The sequence below is a fragment of the Diospyros lotus genome, chromosome 3 (genome assembly GCF_014633365.1).
Source record: "Diospyros lotus cultivar Yz01 chromosome 3, ASM1463336v1, whole genome shotgun sequence".
Lineage (NCBI taxonomy): Eukaryota > Viridiplantae > Streptophyta > Magnoliopsida > Ericales > Ebenaceae > Diospyros > Diospyros lotus.
The window spans coordinates 28,442,541-28,465,078 of record NC_068340.1 but is presented as its reverse complement, the minus strand read 5'-3'; the positions used below and the strand labels follow the sequence as shown (position 1 = coordinate 28,465,078).

The window sequence follows — 22,538 nt, the reverse complement described above, 5'->3', positions numbered from 1 at the left end:
TTAAATGTGAATGTCACGCCACATACCTCATATTTTTAGTTTTATGAAAAAACTATTAAAACAAAGTGATAAAGCGAACAAGAAAATAAAATAAAAAAGGAAACAGGAAATGGGCAGAAAATAAATACCAAATATGAAATATCCATCCGCCAAATTGATTTTTTTTTTTTTTAAAATGCTAGGAAATGAGACAAAAAAATATCAGTCAAACCAAATTCATCATTCACCATCGAACAGTACCCACACATCATCACCGTTGACGTACAAGACGCGAAAGCACTAGCATGCGTACAGGCAACACCATGGTAGTACCTTTCATTGTGCTGTGAAATGTGAAATCCCCCCGACTTTCATTTTGTACTTTCTCGCTGCCCTTTTCCCAGTTGCCCGTTGCCATTTCCATTTCCATTATTCCACCCCTCCCCCCTTCCCCCTCTGTTCTTCTCTCGGCGTTCTCTTCTCGCCTTTGATCTATCCGGAAACTAGGGTTTCTGGTTCAAAAATCTCAACAACACTTCTAGCTGCTGAATCGCGTCTCCCCTATCCAGCTCTGTTCTTCTTCCATACTCATTCGACCTAGGGTTTACAGATCTGAAGAACTCTTCTCTCTTGCTCGAACCTCGCTCATAGTCGATATGTTCTGGAAACTCACAGCTCTGTCTGCCGCCTCACCTGTAAGTGATTCCCTAGTTCAGCACGCTGATCACGCAGCGGCTTTCTTTTGTACTGTTTTGTTAGACGTGAGATCGGAAACTTCAATTGGATTGACAACTTCGAGGTTTTTATTCATTTGAATGTATCATTGTTTCTCTTTGAATGACAATTGTGATCTAGTTTGGTATTTGTGTGGTTGTTGTTCGTGAACTACATTACTTTATTGGTGTTTGTCTGTAACGGATCGAGCTGAGCTAGTTGCCTCGTTGAGGAGAATTGCGATAATCGATTTACTGACGTAACGAGTTTACCTTTGTCACAATTATTACAAAAGAAATGCACCTTTTTAGCTTTCTCTCTTCTCTTTTTCTCCCCTGCTGGAGATGCGTGTTTTTTGCGATTGTGTTTATGAAAAATCTTGCTACTGTCCTTCCCTGTTATGCTTAAATACATAGGTGTAAGTTGATGAGAATTCACTTAATGAGGCGTTAACTTGAAATACTTTTTCAGATTGTGCTCCTTCGCTTGGTTGAGCCCAAACTTGTTTTATTTTGGAGCTTGTTATCCTTAATTTTCTTTTGTTTGAGTAAAACCTGAATGTTCATAGAAGAAGTTTTGAACTACTTGATATGACTACATGAAGCTATTTGTCAAATACCAAAACAAATATCTTTAAAGAACAACATCCCATGTTTACCATCACGGTATGGCAGCCTGAAACAAAACCAACAGAATTGTCTATTCGAAACAGAAGCTAACAAGAGAGATGAGGTGGTCATGGGGCTTGACCATTAAATTACTATGTGGTACGTGTCAATGAATTATTTCACCCAATATCTTGTTAAGGATTTAATACCTGAAAGATTTTTCCGAATTAATATCTCAACATAAAACGTCACAAAAATTTCCAGTGAAGTAAAAAAAAAAAAAAAAGAAAAACAAAAAAAAACTGAGCCCTAATTAAATTCAGAAGCCTATATTTTCTCAATAAGAAAACAGAGGTAGTAGAATATAGATGTGTTGAATCACCCTACTGTAGTCACATTTCTTTTTTCTCATCCCACTGCAGCAGCCCCAGGAGAATGTTGGTACTTTATCTTGGAGACCGCAGCTTGACCAAGTTGAATAATTTTCTAAGTACCTGTTTTCACAATTCTTAGATTTCAGATTTGAAGATTTGAAAGAGATTATATATCTGTGTACATCTTCATGCTTTTCTTGACAGACAACAAAGCTTTCAAATTCCTGGCTTTTATTTGCTATAGGTATTAAGCTTTTTACCTCTGACGTACAGCACATAATTACCAATTTTTGCTACATTGACATTTTTTCTAGAAAGAGTTCTGATTAGGTTTTTTAATTTAATTGGAATTTTTGCATCTGCTTGTTTTAGCCTTCAACCTGTCACATATTTACTTTATAGATGTATTTTTCACCATATGATTTGTGGGCAAGCTCTCTAATTGTCACTTTTGACCATGATATTTTATTTTATTTCTTCTCTTTTAGTTTTTAGCTACAGCATGATGCTTGCTATGTTCTAAGCTCACCTTCTTGATATGTTGACCTCCTTTTTTACTTTTTTTTTTTCCCTTTCATACCTGACTGCTTGTTTTTGTCATGTTTTCTTGCTGGTTTCTGTTCAGGTTGAATCAGTACTGGATAAGGAGAATTTTACATTGGAAGAGCTTCTGGATGAAGAAGAGATAATACAAGAATGCAAAGCCTTAAACAGCCGCCTCATTAATTTGTAATTATTTACTTTGTATTCAACTTACTAATTGTCATATTCCATCTCTGAAAAAGTCAGTATTCATGATTTAAAGTTAGATTTTCTCACTAATGATTCTTTGAGATACGTAAGAAGTGAATTTTTTTCTCAGTTTGCGTGTCAGGGACCAGGTGGAGCAATTATTGCGGTATATTGTTGAAGAGCCTCCAGAGGATGCTGAAAGCAAACGTACCTTCAAGTATGTTACTTTGATATGATGGAATAGTAGTGTTTCTCTGTTTCTCCTTTTTTTATCCTGTACTTTTTTCTACTTAAATAAATTATTGTTTTTGGGATTGATTCTGTTGTATAGGTTCCCATTCATAGCCTGTGAAATATTTACATGTGAGATTGATGTTATTCTGAAGACCTTGGTTGAGGAAGAGGAGGTTTGAGCTTACTTTATACAAACAAGTGAACTTCATAGCTTTTTCCAAAGTTTTTATCCCTACAAGTTTATTATTCTAATATCATATGTTGGTATACTTGCAGCTAATGAATTTGCTTTTCTCATTCTTGGAACCAAACCGTCCACATAGTCCCTTACTGGCTGGGTGTTTCAGCAAGGTATAACTTAGTCACCTGACAAGCTCCCACTTATCATGATTCTTGGTCAGTGTTTGTTCAATTTTTGAATTGGTTAAAGCCATTAATTTGATTTATTTTGTCTCATTATAGGTTGTCATATGCCTGATGTTGCGCAGGACAGTCCCACTTATGAATTATGTGCAAGTGAGTAAACCTTTCAAATTAGTTTTTGCACTATATTTTTTGGGTTGCAAATCTTCATATTGTATGTTAACATTATTCATTTTGTTGGTTTTTAGTGATTATCGCTCAATATTGTGATGCAATTTTTAATTTTGGCTTCATCATATTGCTGCTAAGTTAATATGTTTTTTTTTCCCCATTATTGGTTATCCATGTTCACCCCTGTCAGACCTCTAAATGTGACAAGGAATTATCATTGGTTCGGTGAGAATTGGGCAAGAAATTGGGGGAGAAATTGAGGAGAATTATAGGAGGGAGATAGAAGAAACAACGAAGATTGAGAGAGAGAGAGAGAGAGAGAGAGAAGGAAATATGGAATTCTTTGATAATATTCAATGCCTTGGATAAGGCTGAATCCAGCCGTATATACTAATTACAGCACAACTGTAACTAATTGATTCCCTTAGTACAATGACCTGGCATCTTCTAGAACAATTTTGTTATAACCACCAAGGTACAACCCCTCACTTCCCTAACAACCACAGTACAACCCTTCTTAGCCCTAGGTACATGACAATTCCTCCTCCCTTAAAAGCTTTCTTATCCTCAAGAAATGCTGAGAAGCTGGGCTGCCCGAGGAAACTATTTGAGAAGGTTTGGTAAGTACTCCCAAGTGTTGTTATCTCGGTAGAGGTGGGACCCTCTCACCAACACTTGAGTTAGGGGGGGCCCTTGCTTGTAGATAATCCTCTGGTTGACTATAGCCACTGGTTCCTCAATAAGATTGGTGTCTTTAATAAAGGAAGGTAAGGATGGGCTGGCTTGTTGTATGCCTACTGACATCTTGAGCATGGACACATGAAAAACTGGATGAATTTGGCAATCAACCGGTAATTGAAGTTGGTAGGCAATCGTCCCAAATCTGGCTGTAATGGGGAGTGGGCCATAAAACTTGGGCCTGACTTGCCCTTGGGAAAGGGCCTTTGATGAGCGTGCCTTAGCTTTAAATAGACTAGAACTCCCTTTTAGTCCTCCTCCTATCTGCAAATTGCTTCATGCGATTTTGGACAGTAGACAACTCCTCCTTCGGTGACTGTAAGACCTGTTGTCTCTGCTGCAGGTAAGTATCAACTGCTGCTATCGTGGTTGGGCCAATGATGTCTGGTAGGAGTGGGGGTTTGTATCCATATATTGCCTCGAAGGGTGACATTTTTATAGAACTATGGTGGCAGGAGTTGTACCACCATTGAGCCAATGAGAGCCACTTGTGCCTACCCTTGGGTTGTAGGAAACAGAGGCAGCGTAGATAGGTCTGAAGGCATTTGTTAACTCTCTCCATTTGTCCATCTATTTGGGGGTGATAAGCAGTGAACATGTGAAGCTTGACCCCCAAAGATCTCAACAGTTCTCTCCATAGCAGGCTAGTAAACAGCTTGTCCCTATCAGATATTATATTCTGCGATACCCCATGTAATTTTACCACTTGGTCTAGGAAAATTCGAGCCACCTCTTGAGTTGTGAAGGGGTGGGAGAGACCAAGGAAGTGGGCAAACTTTGTGAACTGATCAACTACCACCAGTATGCAGTCCTTCCCTTCACACCTAGGTAACCATTCGATAAAATCCATTGATATGCTACTCCATGCTTGGTCATGGGTGGCCAATGGTTGTTACCGTCTCATGCTTTCATCTCTTACGCACATCACAAGTCTTCACAAATTCCATCACAAATTGCTTTATCCTAGGCCAATAGAAAATTTGTTTTACCTTGTGGTAGGTGCTCTGCATGCCTGAATGTCCTCCCAAAGGGGATCCATGCAAGGATTACAAGATCCTGCTTTTTGAGTTGATCGCACCCTCCAATTACCAGCTTGCCACGGTACCTTAGTAGCCCATTAGTTAGTGTGAATCCTTGTCTGCTAGAAGGGTCAATAATCAATTGCTCTAACAGCCCCTTAGCCCACTCATCCGTTTCATAACTTGCTGATATTTCCTAATACCAATTAGGAATAACCGAAGTAATGGTGGTAGATTCTCTCTCTTCAAAACAACAGGACAAGGCATCAGCTGCAATATTCTCCTTCCCCGTCTTGTATTGTATGATATAATCTAACCCCATGAGCTTGGTCATCCCTTTCCTTGGCAATTGTGTGTGTAGCTTTTATTGTAGTAAAAATTTTAAGCTCTCGTGATCAATCTTTATTATAAACTGATTCCCCTCTAGGTAATACCTCCATTTCTCCACAGCAGTCAACACTGCCAGCAGCTCTTTATCATAAGTACTCAAACCTTGGTGCCTAGGGGCTGATGCTTGACTAATGAATGCCAATGGTCTGCCCTCTTGCATTAAGACAACCCCTATCCCCATGTCACTAGCATTAGTTTCCAGCACAAATGGTTTATTGAAGTTTGGCAGGGCCAATTTAGGAACCCCTTCCATTGCTCTTTTTAACTGTATAAAGGCTTCTTCGGCCTTGGGATTCCAATGAACACTCTCCTTTAACAGCTTAGTGAGTGGCTTACTAATTATCCCATAATCCTTCACAAATCTTTTATAGTAGCTTGTGAGTCCAAGGAATCCCCTTAGGGCTTTGATAGTGGTAGGTCCTGGCCAAGAAGTCATGGCAACCACCTTCTTTGGATCTGTGCTAACCCCTGAACTGGAGATGATGTGCCCTAGGTATTCAACTTGCCCTTGGGCAAGGAACACTATGACCTTCTAACATATAATCGGTTGAGTTTAAGGACTTCAAATGTAACTCTTAGGTGATCAATATATTTGGAAAAAGAAGGGCTATATACTAGGATATTGTAAAAAAAAAAAGACTAGGATGAATTCTCAAAGATAAGGAGCAAATATTTGGTTCATTAGGGCTTGGAACGTGGCTGGGCCATTAGTGAGGCCAAAGGGCATCACAGTGAATTCAAAATGCCCATGGTGTGTTCTAAATGCAGTTTTGGGTATATCTTTAGCCTTGGGTCTCATTCTAATCTAATGGTAACCCAATTGAAGGTCTAATTTGGTGATTATCTTGGCATTCCTTAATTCGTCCAATAGATCATCTATGTTGGGAATAGGGAAGTTGTTCTTGACTATCATGCGTTGAGTTGACGATTATCAACATAGAATCACTAGGAACCGTCCTTTTTAACAAGCAACATAGGTGATGCAAAAGGGCTGAGGCTAGGTCTGATGATGGATTTTTGGAGCATTTCCTTGACCATTTTCTCAATTTCAGTCTTTTTAATTGGGGGATATTGGTGGGATCTTATGTTGACAGGTTCATTGTTGGGTTTGAGTGGAATGGAATGGTCAAGAGATCTTTGAGGTGGTAGGGAATCGGGCTCTATAAATAAGTCCCCAAACTCAACTAACATCATGTTTAGAGAATCAAGCTCTTGTACCTTTAAGATGGGTTGAAGTGGGCTATTGACTGGCAGCATGAGTTCTCCTCCTTGTTCCTCGTTCTCCTTTGAATACTCCATGGCCTGAGGAGAGAACAGCTATGCCACTTGGGACAACTTGTTCTTGAGCATCTTTTGTAACCTCTTTCTCATGATCATCTTGCATGTACCCGTTTCCAAGCTGCTGGTAAGGGTCATCTTCTTGCCATCCTTCTCAAAAGTCACCTCCATCTTGTTGAAATCAAAGATTATGGGGCTCACATTTTTTATCCAGTCCACCCCCAATACGATGCCACATTCCTAACTTTAACATTCTCAAGTCAGCCTCAAACTCCTCTCCTTTTATCTCCCAATAAAACCCAACACATGCAGATTTGCTCATCACCTTGTTACCATTGGCCACGGTTATTGATAGGGGCTGAGTGCTGGTTAGTTAACAGCCTGCTCTCTTAGTTGTGGCCTCATCCAAAAAACTGTGGGTACTTCCACTATCAATTAAGACCATCAATTTGTAGTCACGTATCCTCCCTTTCACCTTGATTATCTTACTATTAGTCAGCCCCTTAAGTGCCTGAAGGGAGATTTCTCCATTATCCTCAGCTTCCAAGTCACTTTGAAACACTGGCACCTCCTACCTTACTTCCATTTCTTCTTCTTCCCCTTCCAACAAAAGTAGCTGTCTCTTGCATTGATGACCAGGGGAATATTTTTCCCCGAACCGGAAGCATAATTCGGTTTGCCTACTCTGTTCCATAAGTTTTCTTCCCTGTGACTGCATAGGAGTGATGGTGGTCAGAACTGTCAGGCCCCTAGAACCTTGGTTGAATTTAATGACCTCCTTGCCATACCCTTTTCCTCCTTGCTGTAGGGCACTAGAACTTATCCCCCTTGCCTACAGCCTCTGCTTTTTCATTAGGGCCTCCTTTATGTTGATGACATGCTGATTGCAAGTCAATCAGATGGAGAAATTCAAAGTTTAAAGCTGAAGCTAAAATCAGCCTTTGAAATGAAGGAGTTAGGAGAGGCTAAGAAGATTTTACGAATAGAAATATCAAGGAATAGACATCAAAGATTGGTCCAGCTATCTCAAAAGTCCTATCTTGAGAAGCTAATTAGGAAATTCCATATGCTTGATGCAAAGTAAATGTTTCTTTTGCTCAGCATTTCAAGTTATCTTGTTAGAAATTAGGAGCACAAAAGGATCGGTTCTTGCCAATTCTCACACCCTCACCCGAGAAAACATCCACAACAGAAAATGTAAACTGGAAATGCAAGAACAGTAAAAGAGATTAAGTAAGAAACATCAAACCAAACAACAGGTGCAAGAAGTTATCCTGGTTCGGACTGATTTACATCAGTCCTACATCCAGCCTTTAAAAGAGAGCAATCCACTATAATCTTGATGAAGAATAGTACAATCTATCACTTGCACATCCCCACAACCCTCACTGATACACTCGAGAACCCTCACTGCAGATTACAAAGCTTTCTCTCAAACTTTTCTCTAACAGTACAGTACTTGACTCAATGAGAATGATCCGATTTTCAGTCATTCGACAGTCTACCTATCGCCTTCTATTTATAGACATAGGAGGCGGTAGTTACAAGAGAGAGAGAGAACCCGGAATAAAATGGATCTACCCCTCACTTAAATACATGCAAATTAGACTTTTATTCCTAATTGGCTATTGCCGAAAAATAATCTAACATGACCGAGATCTTCTAGATTATTCAGCCACTCAAATGCAAAACTCAAATAACAATTCTCCACCATTTTGCTTTGAGTGTCTGCCTGTAATCTGCCTTCATCAAGCTGCTCATCATCTGGACTGCTACAACCTGATCACTTCAAAACAAACGACAAACATTAAGAATAAAACCCTGCTGTAAATTTCAACAATGGAACCCCTTGGATAATACTTCTAGTTGCATTACTACTCCTTGCAACTCTTATTAGGATTGATCCTCCTTCGCAAGGATTTCCCTAATGAATACATTCCTAACACCAATATGATTGGTCTCTCCATGGTGTCTACGAACACTCCACCATAAACCAAATTCATAGTTAGTGTTATTCATTTAATCCCAAAGTGTCCAAACTTTTCACACAGCATTTCAACACCAGTGAACCTCTCCTGGAATTGAACTTAACATTGCTAGACTTCCTCCTAGCTCCCAAAATCGGTCTTTAGGCTTTACCACTGTTCTTCTTCTAATGTTTGCTTTAAAAAAAAGCTCAAAGGACTGCTCGACCTCTTTTCTTAACTCTCCTCTATTTCCAGCTTAACAAAGGTATGCTTAAGATTTGGGTACTCCTAGGCTGCCATGAGCTGTCCTATTCCTATTCCAACCTCTATGCCTTATCTTTCCAGCTTCTCCTCTTTCCAACAATCTCAAACACTGAACTACCACCTCAGCTACACCTTGAGATTCCCATTGGATAACTATCAATGAAGCTGCCTTACTTTTCCTAGGTATATCATTGAAATTGACACAGCTTCCCCATGCGCTTAATTTACCCCTTGGACTATCACAATCTTATATCTTACCTAGGGGATTATAATCACACCTAGAGAGACCTTCTAAGCAACCAATCCTTGCTTACCTTTCCCTCTAGCCTATTATCCCTTGGCTACACTATAAGATTACTTTTCCCTTAGTTTCCTCATGGATAATTAGCTGGTTGAGGCACCTATTTGATCCAAAGTTAAGCCTTTATGAGATGATATACCTGATGGCCATTTTCCTAGCCTTTTTCCCTAGGCTTTCCCATCCCCAGCATTTCCTTAACTTACAAATAGACACTTACACAGCACTTCACCCATTTAACCTAAGGGATCTTCCACCTAAGTCCAAGACTCTCCCCAAATTTACATGGCTCCATGCCATTCATTTGGACATGAGTGCAACCCTCTTTCTTATACAAGGGGCTCTATATCCCAGCCTATCCTTAGCACTCAAGACAGTGCATAAGCATCTTATAAACCCAAATTTCCATACCTTACTGGAACCTAACTTAAGACCTATCACTACCCATCCTAGGCAGCACTCTAAACCTTTTGTTCCCTGCTCATTTCCTACAAGATGATTCTCCTTCCCTTTTCCTTGCTTAATCTGGACTTTTGATCAATAATGGCTACAACATACAAGGACACACTTGCACACACCATTTCCCCTTCACTGATCACAAGGACCCTCACTGCAAGAGCCAAGGCTATCTTAAACACTAACTTCCTCCCTCTCACAATCCAGCCCAAGCTTACACAATGAATATGACCAAAACATTTTCCAGATTTCCCTATTGCTATACTCTGGTTCATGGGTTAGTTTGGGACATTCCCAAAGGATTCTCCTTGCTGTTTTTCTTTACACAGCATTCCAGATTCCATCCCTTGCCCTTAGCATCGGCTAATTTTATGTCCTATTGGTAGAGTTTTTCTACATAGGTAAGAACCCTAGCTTTAGAAGACCTAGGCATACCTATTCCATAACTCTACTCCACCTAACTTTTCATACCAAAAGCAATTACCAGCAAGCTTATTTTTAATTTCAGCAAGCTCATATACACTTGGGGGAATTTCTTAGGGACACACCATCTCCACTAGGTTCACCTCACCTACATCCACCACGAGACAAGGCCTAGATAGGTCCCCCTAGATCCTAGAGACTGATCTCTAATGGGCTTTACTGATTTTGGAGACTTCTACATCTGGAGACCTGGTCAAACTACATGGTTTTTATTCCTATACACCTGCAAATTTTCCCCTCCCCTAATATCCCTAGCCTTAGATACCTTTCCTAGTCCTTGCTCACCATTGTGAGCCATCCTCAAGAAATGCCCTAACCTAACTTATCACAGGCTATCCTTAGTGGCTGCAGCTTATCCACAGAACCTGCAAGCATGCACCATATAACCTCTATTCTTGAGGGTTGCTACCATCTCTCTAAGAGATCCTTGCAACTTCTTAGGATTCCAATTCTCATTTATAGGAGAAACCCTTTCTATCTAATTCTTCCTAAGGACATTAGACTTTCTTTTTAAATAGGGACATATTTTTACAGCTTCTAATAATCTGGAACAGCTCCACCATGCTTCCTATTCTCTACCATGTCCAATTCCCTTGACCTTAATTGTTGCCTAGACAAACCATTTCCCCCTCCACCATGTCTATATGGGTAAATACCCATTTCCTATGAGAAGTACACCCTAAACCTAGGACCTATGCTACTTTACCTGCATACCTAGAAAAACTATAGGACATCCGCACTCTCATAGCCAAAGCCACGCATGGTGTTTGAACATTCGGGGTTGGTTTTCTCTTGGGTTTCTTTATTTCTATTTGGGCAATCCTTCTTCATATGCCCTTCTTCATGGCAATGAAAACATTTAAACTGTTTCTTATCATTCTTAGACTTGGATCTAAACTTCCCTTTTAATTTAAATTCTCTTTTCTCAGGTCTGCTCCTTGCTGTCAAAACATCACCATCAGCCTTTCCATCAATTTTCTGCTGTAACTCCTTAGAGTTTAGGGTTCCTATAACATCCTCTAAGGTTAATGTATCCCTACCATGTTTTAGGATATCCACAAAAGTTTCATATGACTTAAATAAGGAATGAAATAACACAAGGGCTTTATCCTCATCATCATAGTTTACTTATATATTTTCTAAGTCAGGGCACAACTTATTAAACTCATCTATGTGATGTGACTATGCAAATTCTGCCCTTCTTGCATCTAAAAGGTAAAGAATTTTGCCTTCAAGAACAACCTACTTGATAGGTTTTTTGTCATATACAAACTCTCTAACCTAAGCCATATCTCAGTTGCAGATTTCAATTTTGACACTTCCCTAAGGACCTTGTCTCCTAGGCTTAAAATCAGTGTATTGTAAGCCCTCTTCAAGATATCCTTTTTCTTGTCATCCGGGTATTCCTTAGGCATTTTAGACTCCCCATCAAGAGCCTCTTCTAACCCTAAGTTACCCAACAAGGCTCACATTTTTAACCTCCAAAGCCCAAAGTCATTTGTGCTATCAAATCTTTCAACCTCATACCTAGCGGCACTAAATGTGGAAGCCATGGCAGGAAAGATTCCTAAAGAAAACTAGGTTCTTGACAGTTTCTTGAACTGTCCTTGGCTCTGATACCAATATGTTAGAAATTAGGAGCACAAAAGGATCGGTTCTTGTCAATTCTCACACCCTCCCTTGAGAAAACATCCACAACAGAAAATGTAAACTAGAAATGTAAGAACATCAAAAGAGATTAAGAAACATCAAACCAAACAACAGGTGCAAAAAGTTATCCTGGTTCGGACTGATTTACATCAGTCCTACAACCAGCCTTTAAAAGAGAGCAATCCACTATAATCTTGATGAAGAATAGTACAATCTATCACTTGCACATCCCCACAACCCTCACTGATACATTCGAGAACCCTCACTGCAGATTACAAAGCTTTCTCTCAAACTTTTCTCTATGTTGTACATTACTCGACTCAATGAGAATGATCAGATTTTCAATCATTTGACAGTCTACCTATCGCCTTCTATTTATAGACATAAGAGGCAGTAGTTACAAGAGAGAGAGAACCCGAAATAAAATACCCTATCTACCCCTCACTTAAATACATGCAAATTAGACTTTTATTCCCAATTGGCTATTGCCGAAAAATAATCTAACATGACCGAGATCTTCTAGATTATTTAGCCACTTAAATGCAAAACTCAAATAACATATCTCATATGCAATCCCCAAGTGATGAAGATAGCATTAGAGAAATGAACCAGATCCTTTATTCAAGTGCTGTAGGAAGTCTTATGTATTGTATGGTATGCAGTATGCCAGATTTAGCTCATGCTATGAGTGTAACAAGTACTTTCATGGCTAATCTGGGAAAGGATCATTGGGTTGTTGTTAACTGGATTTTTAGATATGTTAAAGAATCAATCAATATGACTTTAGTTTATGGTGGAGCTAGTGTAGAAGAAGAGTCACATTCTAGGGGTTTATTGATGCTGATTATGTAGCAAATTTGGACAAAAGAAGATCATCTACAAGGTATGTTTTAAAGCTATGGAACTCAACCATTAGCTGGAAATCTAATCTACAATCTATGGTGACTTTTTCAACCACCGAGGTTGAGTGTATAGCTGTTACTGAAGCTATAAAAGAGGCCTTATGGTTGAAATGATTAGTGAGTGAATTACTAGGGAAAAATGTTAAGGCTACCCTAAAGTGTGATAGCCAAAGTGCTATACACTTAGCTAAGAATCAAGCTCACCATGAGAGAACAAAACATATTGATGTAAGGTACCATTTTATCAAATAAGTACCTAAGAGAGGAAATAAATCTGATTAAGGTTGCATGGGAAGAAAATGCAGCTGATATGTTCACTAAGGCAGTCCCTATATCTAAATTGCACCATTGTTAAGGCTTTTGCAGGTTCTTGTTTGTGAATGATTAGTTTTCTTATGCAAATCCTAAAGAAGAGCAGGTTGATGGAATCGGTTTCAAGCATCACTCATGCAAAATGGTGGAGAATTGTTATGCTTTGCATCTAGTCGCCTTGGAGTAGTTGAAGAAATCAGGAGAATTAAAGAATAATCCTAGCGGCAGACATAAACTAAGTTAGATAGAGTCTAACTTATGTTGTATGTATGAGGGGTATATTAAACTTTGTGTAGTCTAGTTTAAACCTTGTAATACCCGCCCTGGTTGTCTATAAATAAGAGGCATAGTGGGGGGCAGTCACGATCGATCATTCATGTTCTTCTATGCGAGCGGGTGTTGTAAAGTGAGAGAAAAGCTAGATTTCAAGATAGTCTTTGTAATCTCATAAAGCGATTGTACTCGTGTGAGGGTTCTCGTACTGGTTCTTAAAAGACTTTTGGTGGATTTGCTCTCGGGACTAAGACTGGATGTAGGATCGCGATTGTGATCTGAACTAGGATAAAAATGCTGTGTTCATCGTGTGATTTGTATGTTCGTACTCTATCTTTCATTTCTGTTCCTATTAATTTTTTGTTGTGGGATAAACTCTATGTGCGTGTGGCTATGTATTGGCAAGATTGAGTATTTCCAGTGCTCCCAATTCAACACAACTAATTTCAGTGTGCATCTGGTTGATCGCACCATCCACCTTCCTCTCCAATCCTTCCATCTAGTTCTCCATCCTGTCTAAGGAAATGATCACTTCATGATTTCGATTGGACCCAACCCCTAACTGTTCCACTCTACTTTGTAGGTCGTAAATAGTAGAGCTAAACTACTGTAGTTGGGCCTCAAAGTTCTTCATCCTTGTTCTGTCTGCCACTGGGGTCCTGGAAGCTTTGTCGGCCAAGGAGGAGCTTTGATACCAAATTGTCAGACCTCTAAATCTAAAGAGGAATTCTCATTGGTTTGGTGAGAATTGGGCAAGAAATTGAGGAGAATTATAGGGGGGAGAGAGAGAGAGAGAGAGAGAGAGAGAGAGAGAGATATGGAATTCTTTGATAATATTCTATCTTGGATAAGGCTGAATCCAGCCTTGTATATTGATTACAACACAGCAGAAACTAATTGATTCCCTTAGTACAATGACCTGGCATCTTCTAGAGCAATTTTGTTATAACTGTTGAATTGGGAGCACTAGAATTCTCAATCCTTACCAATACACAACCACGCACACTTGATTTGATCCCCAATAGCAAGAACATAAAATAAGAACATACACAAAATTCAAATAATAAAGAAAGTACATGCAAACCACAAAGAAGGCAACCAATTTTATTTTGGTTTAGACCACCAATAGCGATCCTACATCCAACCTCTTGTCCCAAGAGTAATTCACAATCGATGAATTGATGAAATCAGTACAAGAACCTTTCCTCACGAGTATAGTACACAACCGAGATTACAAACTCTTATCTTGTCTAGATTTTTCTCTCAATTTCACTACACTCGTACACATAGAATGAATGATAATTAACGACTACCCTCTATGCCTCTTATTTATAGACAAATGGGGCGGACATTCAAGGTTTAATTTAAAGAGTACACGACCTCTAAAATGCCCCTTATAATTCAATTACTGTTAGATGGAAAAAAACCAACTAATCATTGCTGCTTGATCGACTTGCTTGTACTAATTTCTTCTAAGTCTTGTAAGCTATACTCGGTGCAAAACCATAACAATTCTCCACCATTTTGCATGAGTAATGTCTGAAACTGATTCCATCAACCCGCTCTTCCTTAGGACCTACATAGAAACTGATCATTCACAAATAAGGACCTGTAAAAGCCTTAAACAATGGTGCAAATATAGGGATTGCCTTGGTGAATATATCAACTGCATTTTCTTCACCTGCAACCTTAATCAGATCTATTTCCTTTCTCTCAAGTACTTCTCTGATAAAATGGTACCTTACATCACTATGTTTTGTTTTCTCATGGTGGGCTTGATTCTTGGCCAAGTGTATAGCATTTTGGCTATCGTATATTAAGGCAACCTTAACATTTTTTTTCTAGTAATTCATTTACTAATAATTTCAACCATAAGGACTCTTTTATAACTTCAGTAACAACTATAGACTCGGCCTCAGTGGTTGAAAGAGCCACCACAAATTGTAGATTAGTTTTCCTGCTAATGGTTGAGTTCCATAGTTTGAAAACATATCTTGTAGATGGCCTTCTTTTGTCTAAATTTGCTGCATAATCAGCATTAGTGAACCCTAGAATGTTAGGCTCTTCTTCTACACTAACTCCACCATAAACTAAAGCCATATTAATTGATCCTTTAAGGTATCTGAAAATTCATTTAACAGTAGCCCAATGATCATTTCCCGGATTAGCCATGAGCCTACTTATAACACTCATGACATGGGCTAAATTCGGCCTAATGCACACTATATAATACATAAGACTTCCTATAACACTTGAATTATGGTATCTTGTTCATTTATTTAAAACTCTCTTCATCACTTGGGGATTGCATATGAGATAACTTGAAATGCTGAGCAAAAGGAACATTTATTTCCTTTGCATCAAGCATATGGAATTTCCTAATTAGCTTCTCAAGATAGGACTTTTGAGATAGCTGGAGCAATATTTGCTGTCCATTCCTTGATATTTCTATCCCTAAAATCTTCTCAGCGGCTCCTAACTCATTCATTTCAAAGGCTAATTTTAGCTTCAACTTTAAACTTTGAATTTCTCCATCTGATTGACTTGCAATTAGCATGTCATCAACATGAAGGAGGAGATAGAAATATGTTTTACGTAGACACAACAATCAAAATCACTTCTCTTGAACCCTTGGTTAATCATGAATGTGTGAAATTTTTTATACCTGCCTATGGGACTGTTTAAGCCCATATAAGGACTTTTTTAGCAAGCACACATGCTCTCTCTTACCCATAATTTCAAATCCTTTAGCCTGCTCCATTAGAATATCCTCTTCTAATTCACCATGAAGGAATGTAGTGGCCACATCCATCTGCTCTAGACTTAAGTTTAAATGGGCAGTCATAGCAAGCAAAACTCTAATTGAAGTGTGTCTCACAACTGGTGAGAAGACTTGGGTAAAACCTTTTGCTACTAACATAGTTTTATACCTAGGTTTTTGATCACTTCATGCCTCTTCTTTGATTTTAAACACCCACTTATAGCCTACCACCCTTTTATCTAAGGGTCTATCTATGAAGATCCAAGTATTATTTTTTCTAAGAGATTCCATAGCAACAAGCCATTTCTTGGAATCTTTTGATCTAACAGCTTCTTCATAAGAAAGAGGCTCTTCTCCAGCTACTTCCATAGCACTTAACCGTGCATAGGAACACTAAATCAGAAAATTCATGCCTCACAGGAGGTCTAGTCACACTTCTTTGCCAATCTTTAGCTACATTATATCTCCCTAGGGCTAGGTCACTGTCTAAACTAGATGAACCAGTACTAACATCTTACTGGTCTGCTGCTTGGTCAATTTGACTGTCAATATCAGCCTCAGGAATTTCATCTTGCTGTTCTACCTCAACAGCCTTGGATTTTCCCTTTGCATCATCTATCTTATCATCTCTTATGAAGGAATTTTCATCAAATGTTACATTCCTACTCACTATAGTTCTTGGCTATCCTTCTTCCAAATTCCATATTTTGTATCCCTTAACCCCTGCTGGATAACCAATAAATAAGCATCTTTTGGCTCTAGGCTCTAATTTGCCTTGCTTTACATGGGTATATGCTATACACCCAAATACCCTTAGGTGATCCAGGCTTGGCTTATGGCCATTCCACATTTCATAGGGTGTTTTAAACCCTATAGCTGCTGATGGAGACCTATTTATTACATATGCAACTGTAGATACAGGTTCACCTCAAAAGGACTTAGGCAACCTAGCATGGAACAACATGCATCTCACCCTCTCAAGTAGAGTCCTATTCATTCTCTCAGCTAGGCCATTTTGTTCAGGGTTTCCAGGGGCTGTTAGGTGCCTAAGGATGCCATTCTCACTACACATTTGAGTAAAATCTTTATTACAAAATTCCAGACCATTATCAGTCTTAATGATCTTAATTTTCATACCCTTTTGATTCTCTATCTTGATTTTCCAGATTCTAAATGCCTCAAAAGCGTGGTCTTTTAATTTCAAAACATAAACCCAAACCATCCTAGAGTAATCATCTATAATAGATAGAAAATACCTTGCCCCTCCATGAGTTAAAGACTGATTAGGGCCCCACAGATCTGAATGAATGTATTCTAAGGAGGCTTTTGAGTGGATGGCATTCTTAGTGAATTTTACTTTTGTAGACTTACCAAAAATGCAAGATTCACATTTGTCTAACTCAGAAATGTTTCCAACACCTAGAATTCCTTGATTGGACAGTTCTCTAAGGCCTTGCTCACCGATATGGGCCATCCTAAAATGCCACAACTTAGTATGCTCATAGGTCTTGTTTTCACCTATAGCTGCATCACCACATATGTGGATGCCTGCAGCATATATATTCCATTTTGAAGGATAGCTTTCATTCAAATAAGTGAGCCCCTAGTTACCTTTAGTACTACACCCCCCCACCCAAATAGGAATAGCCATTTTTATCCAAATCCCCAAGGGAAATCTTGTACCTTCTTAAATCTGGAACATACCTCACTGCTGTTAGAGTTCTAACTTTTCCATCATGCATCTTAAGTTTTATGTCTCCAATTCCGCTAATGTTACACTTATGGTTGTTTCCCCAAATTACCTTACCACCACCTATATCTCTATTGTTCAAGAACCACTCTCTATGGGGTGTCATATGGAATGAGCAACCTGAGTCAAGCACGCACCCAAACCTCCCTATCTTCCTTGCTAGATACAATTAATGCATCAGCACTATCATAGTCAAATTCACAATTGGAGGATGAAATTTCAGGATTTAATTTTTCTTGGAATTCCTTCTTTCTTTTAGGGCAATGCTTCTTAATATGCCCTTCTTCTTGGCAATGATAACACTTAAATCACTTTTCTGCCATTTCTAGATTTAGATCGTGACCTGCCCCTACTCCTAGGGTCTCTTCTTTCTGCCCCAATCTTGACTGCAAGAACATCCCCTGTTGTGTTCTTGCCCTCAACTTTCTGTTGTAATTCTTTGGAGTTCAAGGCTCCAATTACATCATCCAAAGTCTAGCGTGTCTCTACCATGTTTTAGAATATCTACAAAGGTTTCATAGGATTTCAGCAATGAATGCAATAAAACTAGGGCTTTGTCTTTGTCATCATATTTCACCTCCATGTTTTCTAAGTCAAGACATAGCTTATTAAAATCATCAACATGATCCTGAGGTTTCTGCCCTTCTAGTATCTTAAAAGTGAAAAACTTTACTTTCAAATACGGCCTACTAGAAAGAGATTTTGTCATATATAAACTTTCTAATTTTAACCAAATTTTTGCAGTAGTTTTCATTTTTGAAACCTCTCGCAAAACTTTGTCTCCAAGACTCAAAATCAATGTATTGAAAGCCTTCTTTCCTATCTCCTTTTTCTTCTCTATGGTATAAGTTGCTGACATTTTAGACTCTCCTTCGAGAGCCTCTTCCAATCCTAGGTTTTCTAACATGGCCCTCATCTTCATCTTCCAAAGACCAAAATCATTTTGACCATCAAACTTTTCAATATCATATCAGGTAGCAGAGGCTGTAGAAGCCATTCCTACGACTATTTCTATCGATTTCTAATGGTTTTTGGCTTTCTTGATGAGTTAACCTTGCTTTGATACTAATTTGTTGAATTGAGAGCACTGGAATTCTCAATCTTTGCCAATATACAACCACACACACACACAATTTGATCCCTAATAGCATAAATAGAAAATAAGAACATACACAAAATTCAAAGAATAAAGAAAGAACATGCAAACCAGAAAGAAGGCAACCAATTATCCTGGTTCAGACTGCCAATAGTGATCCTATATCCAGTCTCTTGTCCCGTGAGCAATTCACTAAGAAACTTGATGAAATCAGTACAAGAACTTTCCCTCATGAGTACAATACACAACCTAGATTACAAACTCTTGTCTAGACTTTTCTCTCAATTTTACTGCACTCGTACGCATAGAATGAATGATAATCAACGGCTTCCCTCTATGCCTTTTATTTATAGACAAATGGGGTGAACATTACAAGGTCTAATTTAAAGAGTACACAATCTCTAAAATGCTCCTTATAATTCAATTACTGTTAGACGGGAAAAACCTAACTAATCACTGCCGCTTGATCGACTTGCTTGTACTGATTTCTTCCAAGTCTTCTAGGCTATACTCAGTGCAAAACTATAACAATTCTACAAAAATAAGTTCCCCATCACATTTGATAGATTTGAATGATAGGGATTATGCAAATAGAAGTATAGGGTACTAAAAATCATGTCTTTAGAGCAAATCAAGGAACACAAGTGGTTCATCCATGTGTTGGTGGCCATCTATGCTTCTGTCCCAGATAGAGTTATGGTATTGTTTTGACTCTTTGGATGAGAGGTCTACTTAGTGGAGGAGAATGATGTAGATCAAGAGTTCTAATTTTGTGAGAACTTTATAATTCTAGTTATGCTAAGATTTTATACATTTAGAAACTTAATAAGTGAACAAATTTAGAGAATTTGGGAATTAATACCCTCTAAGTAATAGGGTTGTAAAATACCAACTACTACACTCCTATTCTTGGTGATGAGATTGCTTTATATACACAACAATTCTACTTATCTTCTATCTAAATTTTAGGAGATTTAAAATACAAAAACAACAGATAAGGAGAGAATTTTTCTCGTGATTTTTCTCCTAATTATTAGCTGTGATCTTTATCTTCTTTCATTTAGCATCTTCTTCTTCCTTCTTTTTCGGATATCTTCAAGCTGATATGCGTCCTCTTCTTCGGTTTTATCTCCTTCCCACCGAGACTTCTTCCTTGACACTCCCCCTAAAGCTGGAGAATAAATATCTTTCATTCCCAGTTTACCTCTAATTAGCTCAAAACCTTGTTTGTTCATTGCCTTGGTGAGAATATTGATGCTTCTTGTAAACATGTAGAGATATACACCAGATTCTACCATCTTCAATCTCTTGCTTAATGAATTGTCTATCAATTCTCTCATGCTTTAGCCGATTATGTTGGACTAGATTGTTTACTATACTAATGGTAGATTTGCTATCATAGTATAGTCTTATAGGGTTAGTATTAGGCACCTTCAAGTCTTCCATGAGCTTCCCTAGCCAAACATGGCCTTACATGGGAAGGATCTTGAAACAAGATATTCTAGAAGATGGTGGGCTTTTGTGTAAATATTTGTATGGAGGATTCTAGGGAAAGCTAGATTAGATTAAAGAATTGCTTATTGTAAATATTTTACTGGCAAGTTGTAGGAATTCTCTAGAACCATGAGGTGGACCGTTGGATCAAAATGACCATAGCCATCCATTGTACTAGGCAACCACTATAAATAGGTGGTGCTTTCATTTGTATTCTTAGTGAACACCTAAGCTTTCTCCCAATATCTCTCTTGTGTTCTTATTTCCTTTTTGCCTAGGTGTGATCCTTCTTGTGCCGAAGTCCTATCTTCAAGGCCAAGTTGAAGGCTAACTTAGTGTGAAGACAACTGCAAGGGGCGGAAGTTTAGAGATGCTAAGGCTGCACGGTGCTTGTGAATCTCCAAGTCCGTGACATATAACTTGGTATTTTGCCTCAACACTATTTCTAGCTACTACACTTTGTTTCTTGCTCCTTCATATCACAAGGTTACCCCATAATTTTGTGCAATAACCAGAGGTTGATTTGCTGTTTTCTAAGGAACCTGCCCAATCAACATCCACATACTCTTGAATTCTTCGGTCTTCATTCTTTTCGAATAAAATACCCTTACTAGGAGTTCCTTTAAGGTATCATAGAATATGATAAGCAGCATTAAAATGTTTGCTAGTGGGTGAATGCATATATTGACTCACTTTACTCACTGCATATGTAATATCTAGCCGTGTAAGAGACAAATAAATCAGCCTTCCCACTAGCCTTTGGTATCTACCTTTATCAACTGCCTTTTCTATCCCATTTTCATTAGCTTTCTGGTTGGGTTCCAATAGTGTGCTGGCTAGTCTACAACTAAGCTTACCTATCTCCTTTAGTAGATCCAATGTATACTTTCTTTGAAAGATAAAAATTCCCTCTTTACTTCTTGCTACCTCCATCCCTAGAAAATACCTCAGTTGTCCAAGGTCTTTAACTTCAAATGCTTCCTGCCCCTTTAGTGCCTTAATTTCCTGCTGATTGTCAACTATAACAATAATATTGTCTACATAGACAATTAAGATAGTTTTCAGACTATTAGCAGCATGTTTGGTGAACAAAGTGTGATCATACTGTCCTTGTTGATACCCTAGCTGATGTAATGTGGTGCTAAACCTTTTAAACCAAGCCCTAGGGGATTGTTTCAGCCCATACAAAGATTTCTTTAGTCTGCAAACTTTCCCTTTTTCTTCAAAACCAGGAGGGATTCTCATATATATCTCCTCTTCTAGATCCCCATTAAGAAATGCATTCTTTATATCAAGTCTTTAGTAATTTTGCTAATGGACAAAAGATTACATCTCAATGTAGGCACGTATAGGACAGATTTCAACCACAAATCATCTAAATATACCGAGCCTTCCCCTTTAGCATAGGATATTGTATCATTTGCCATAGTTACATTTATATTTTTCTTACACTGTTTGTAATCAGCCATTCCATGTAAGGATCCAGTCATATGGTCGGACGCCCCAGTTTCCACAATCCAATAATTCATATTCAACAATTTAGAAAGGTAGCATTTATGAAAATTACCTTGTTTCACATGGGAAGCTGTTGGATTGGGTACTTCTACAGAATCTGATGGTTTTGTAACCCTTGTTTGGTTCAAAACCTATTGCAAAACCTTCAATTGTTCTGGGGTTCAGGTAAAATTAGTACCTTTACCTTCTTCCGCATCAATTGCATAGGCTGTTTGTTGCTTCCTCTGATTTCTCCCTTTCCAGTTTGCTGGCTTCCCATGTATTTTCCAGCAGGTTTCTTTAGTGTGGTAGGGTTTGTGGCAATGGTCACACCATTGTTTGTCTTTTGGAGGGTCTCCATGAGTTGGTGCTGCCCTTTGTTTAGAAGCAGCAAGAGCTGTTCCGTTTTGATTGTTAACTCCAGTTGATGTATTCAACCTTACCTTCTTGCGACTTTCTTCCCTCCTAACTTAAGCAAAAGTCTCCTTGATAGATGGAAAGGGTTTGATTCCTAATAGCCTTCCTCTGACTTCATCTAAGTCAGAATTCAGTCCATGTAGGAAGTCAAATACCCTCTATTTCTTTATCATTTTAGAATGCTTCACCCCATCCTTTCTACACTCTCAATTGATATCATAAAACAAATCCATCTTCTGCCATAATTCACATAATATATCATAGTAATCAGTCACCGAATAGTTACCTTGGTGAGTGGTTCGTAGGACTGATCGAACTTCA

General features: G+C 38.5%; 1 protein-coding gene across 1 annotated transcript in view; it reads left to right on the top strand.

Moving 5' to 3' along the window:
• The first annotated feature begins 327 nt into the window (after window positions 1-327).
• The window catches only part of LOC127796751 (uncharacterized), a 33,140-nt gene continuing 10,929 nt past the window's right edge, over window positions 328-22,538 (top strand). Inside the window, exons 1-6 of the mRNA XM_052329113.1 lie at window positions 328-674; window positions 2,301-2,404; window positions 2,538-2,624; window positions 2,739-2,814; window positions 2,918-2,992; window positions 3,104-3,157. Coding sequence (XP_052185073.1) covers window positions 636-674; window positions 2,301-2,404; window positions 2,538-2,624; window positions 2,739-2,814; window positions 2,918-2,992; window positions 3,104-3,157 — 435 coding nt within the window. The 5' untranslated portion in view covers window positions 328-635. The remainder of the gene's footprint in view (window positions 675-2,300; window positions 2,405-2,537; window positions 2,625-2,738; window positions 2,815-2,917; window positions 2,993-3,103; window positions 3,158-22,538) is intronic.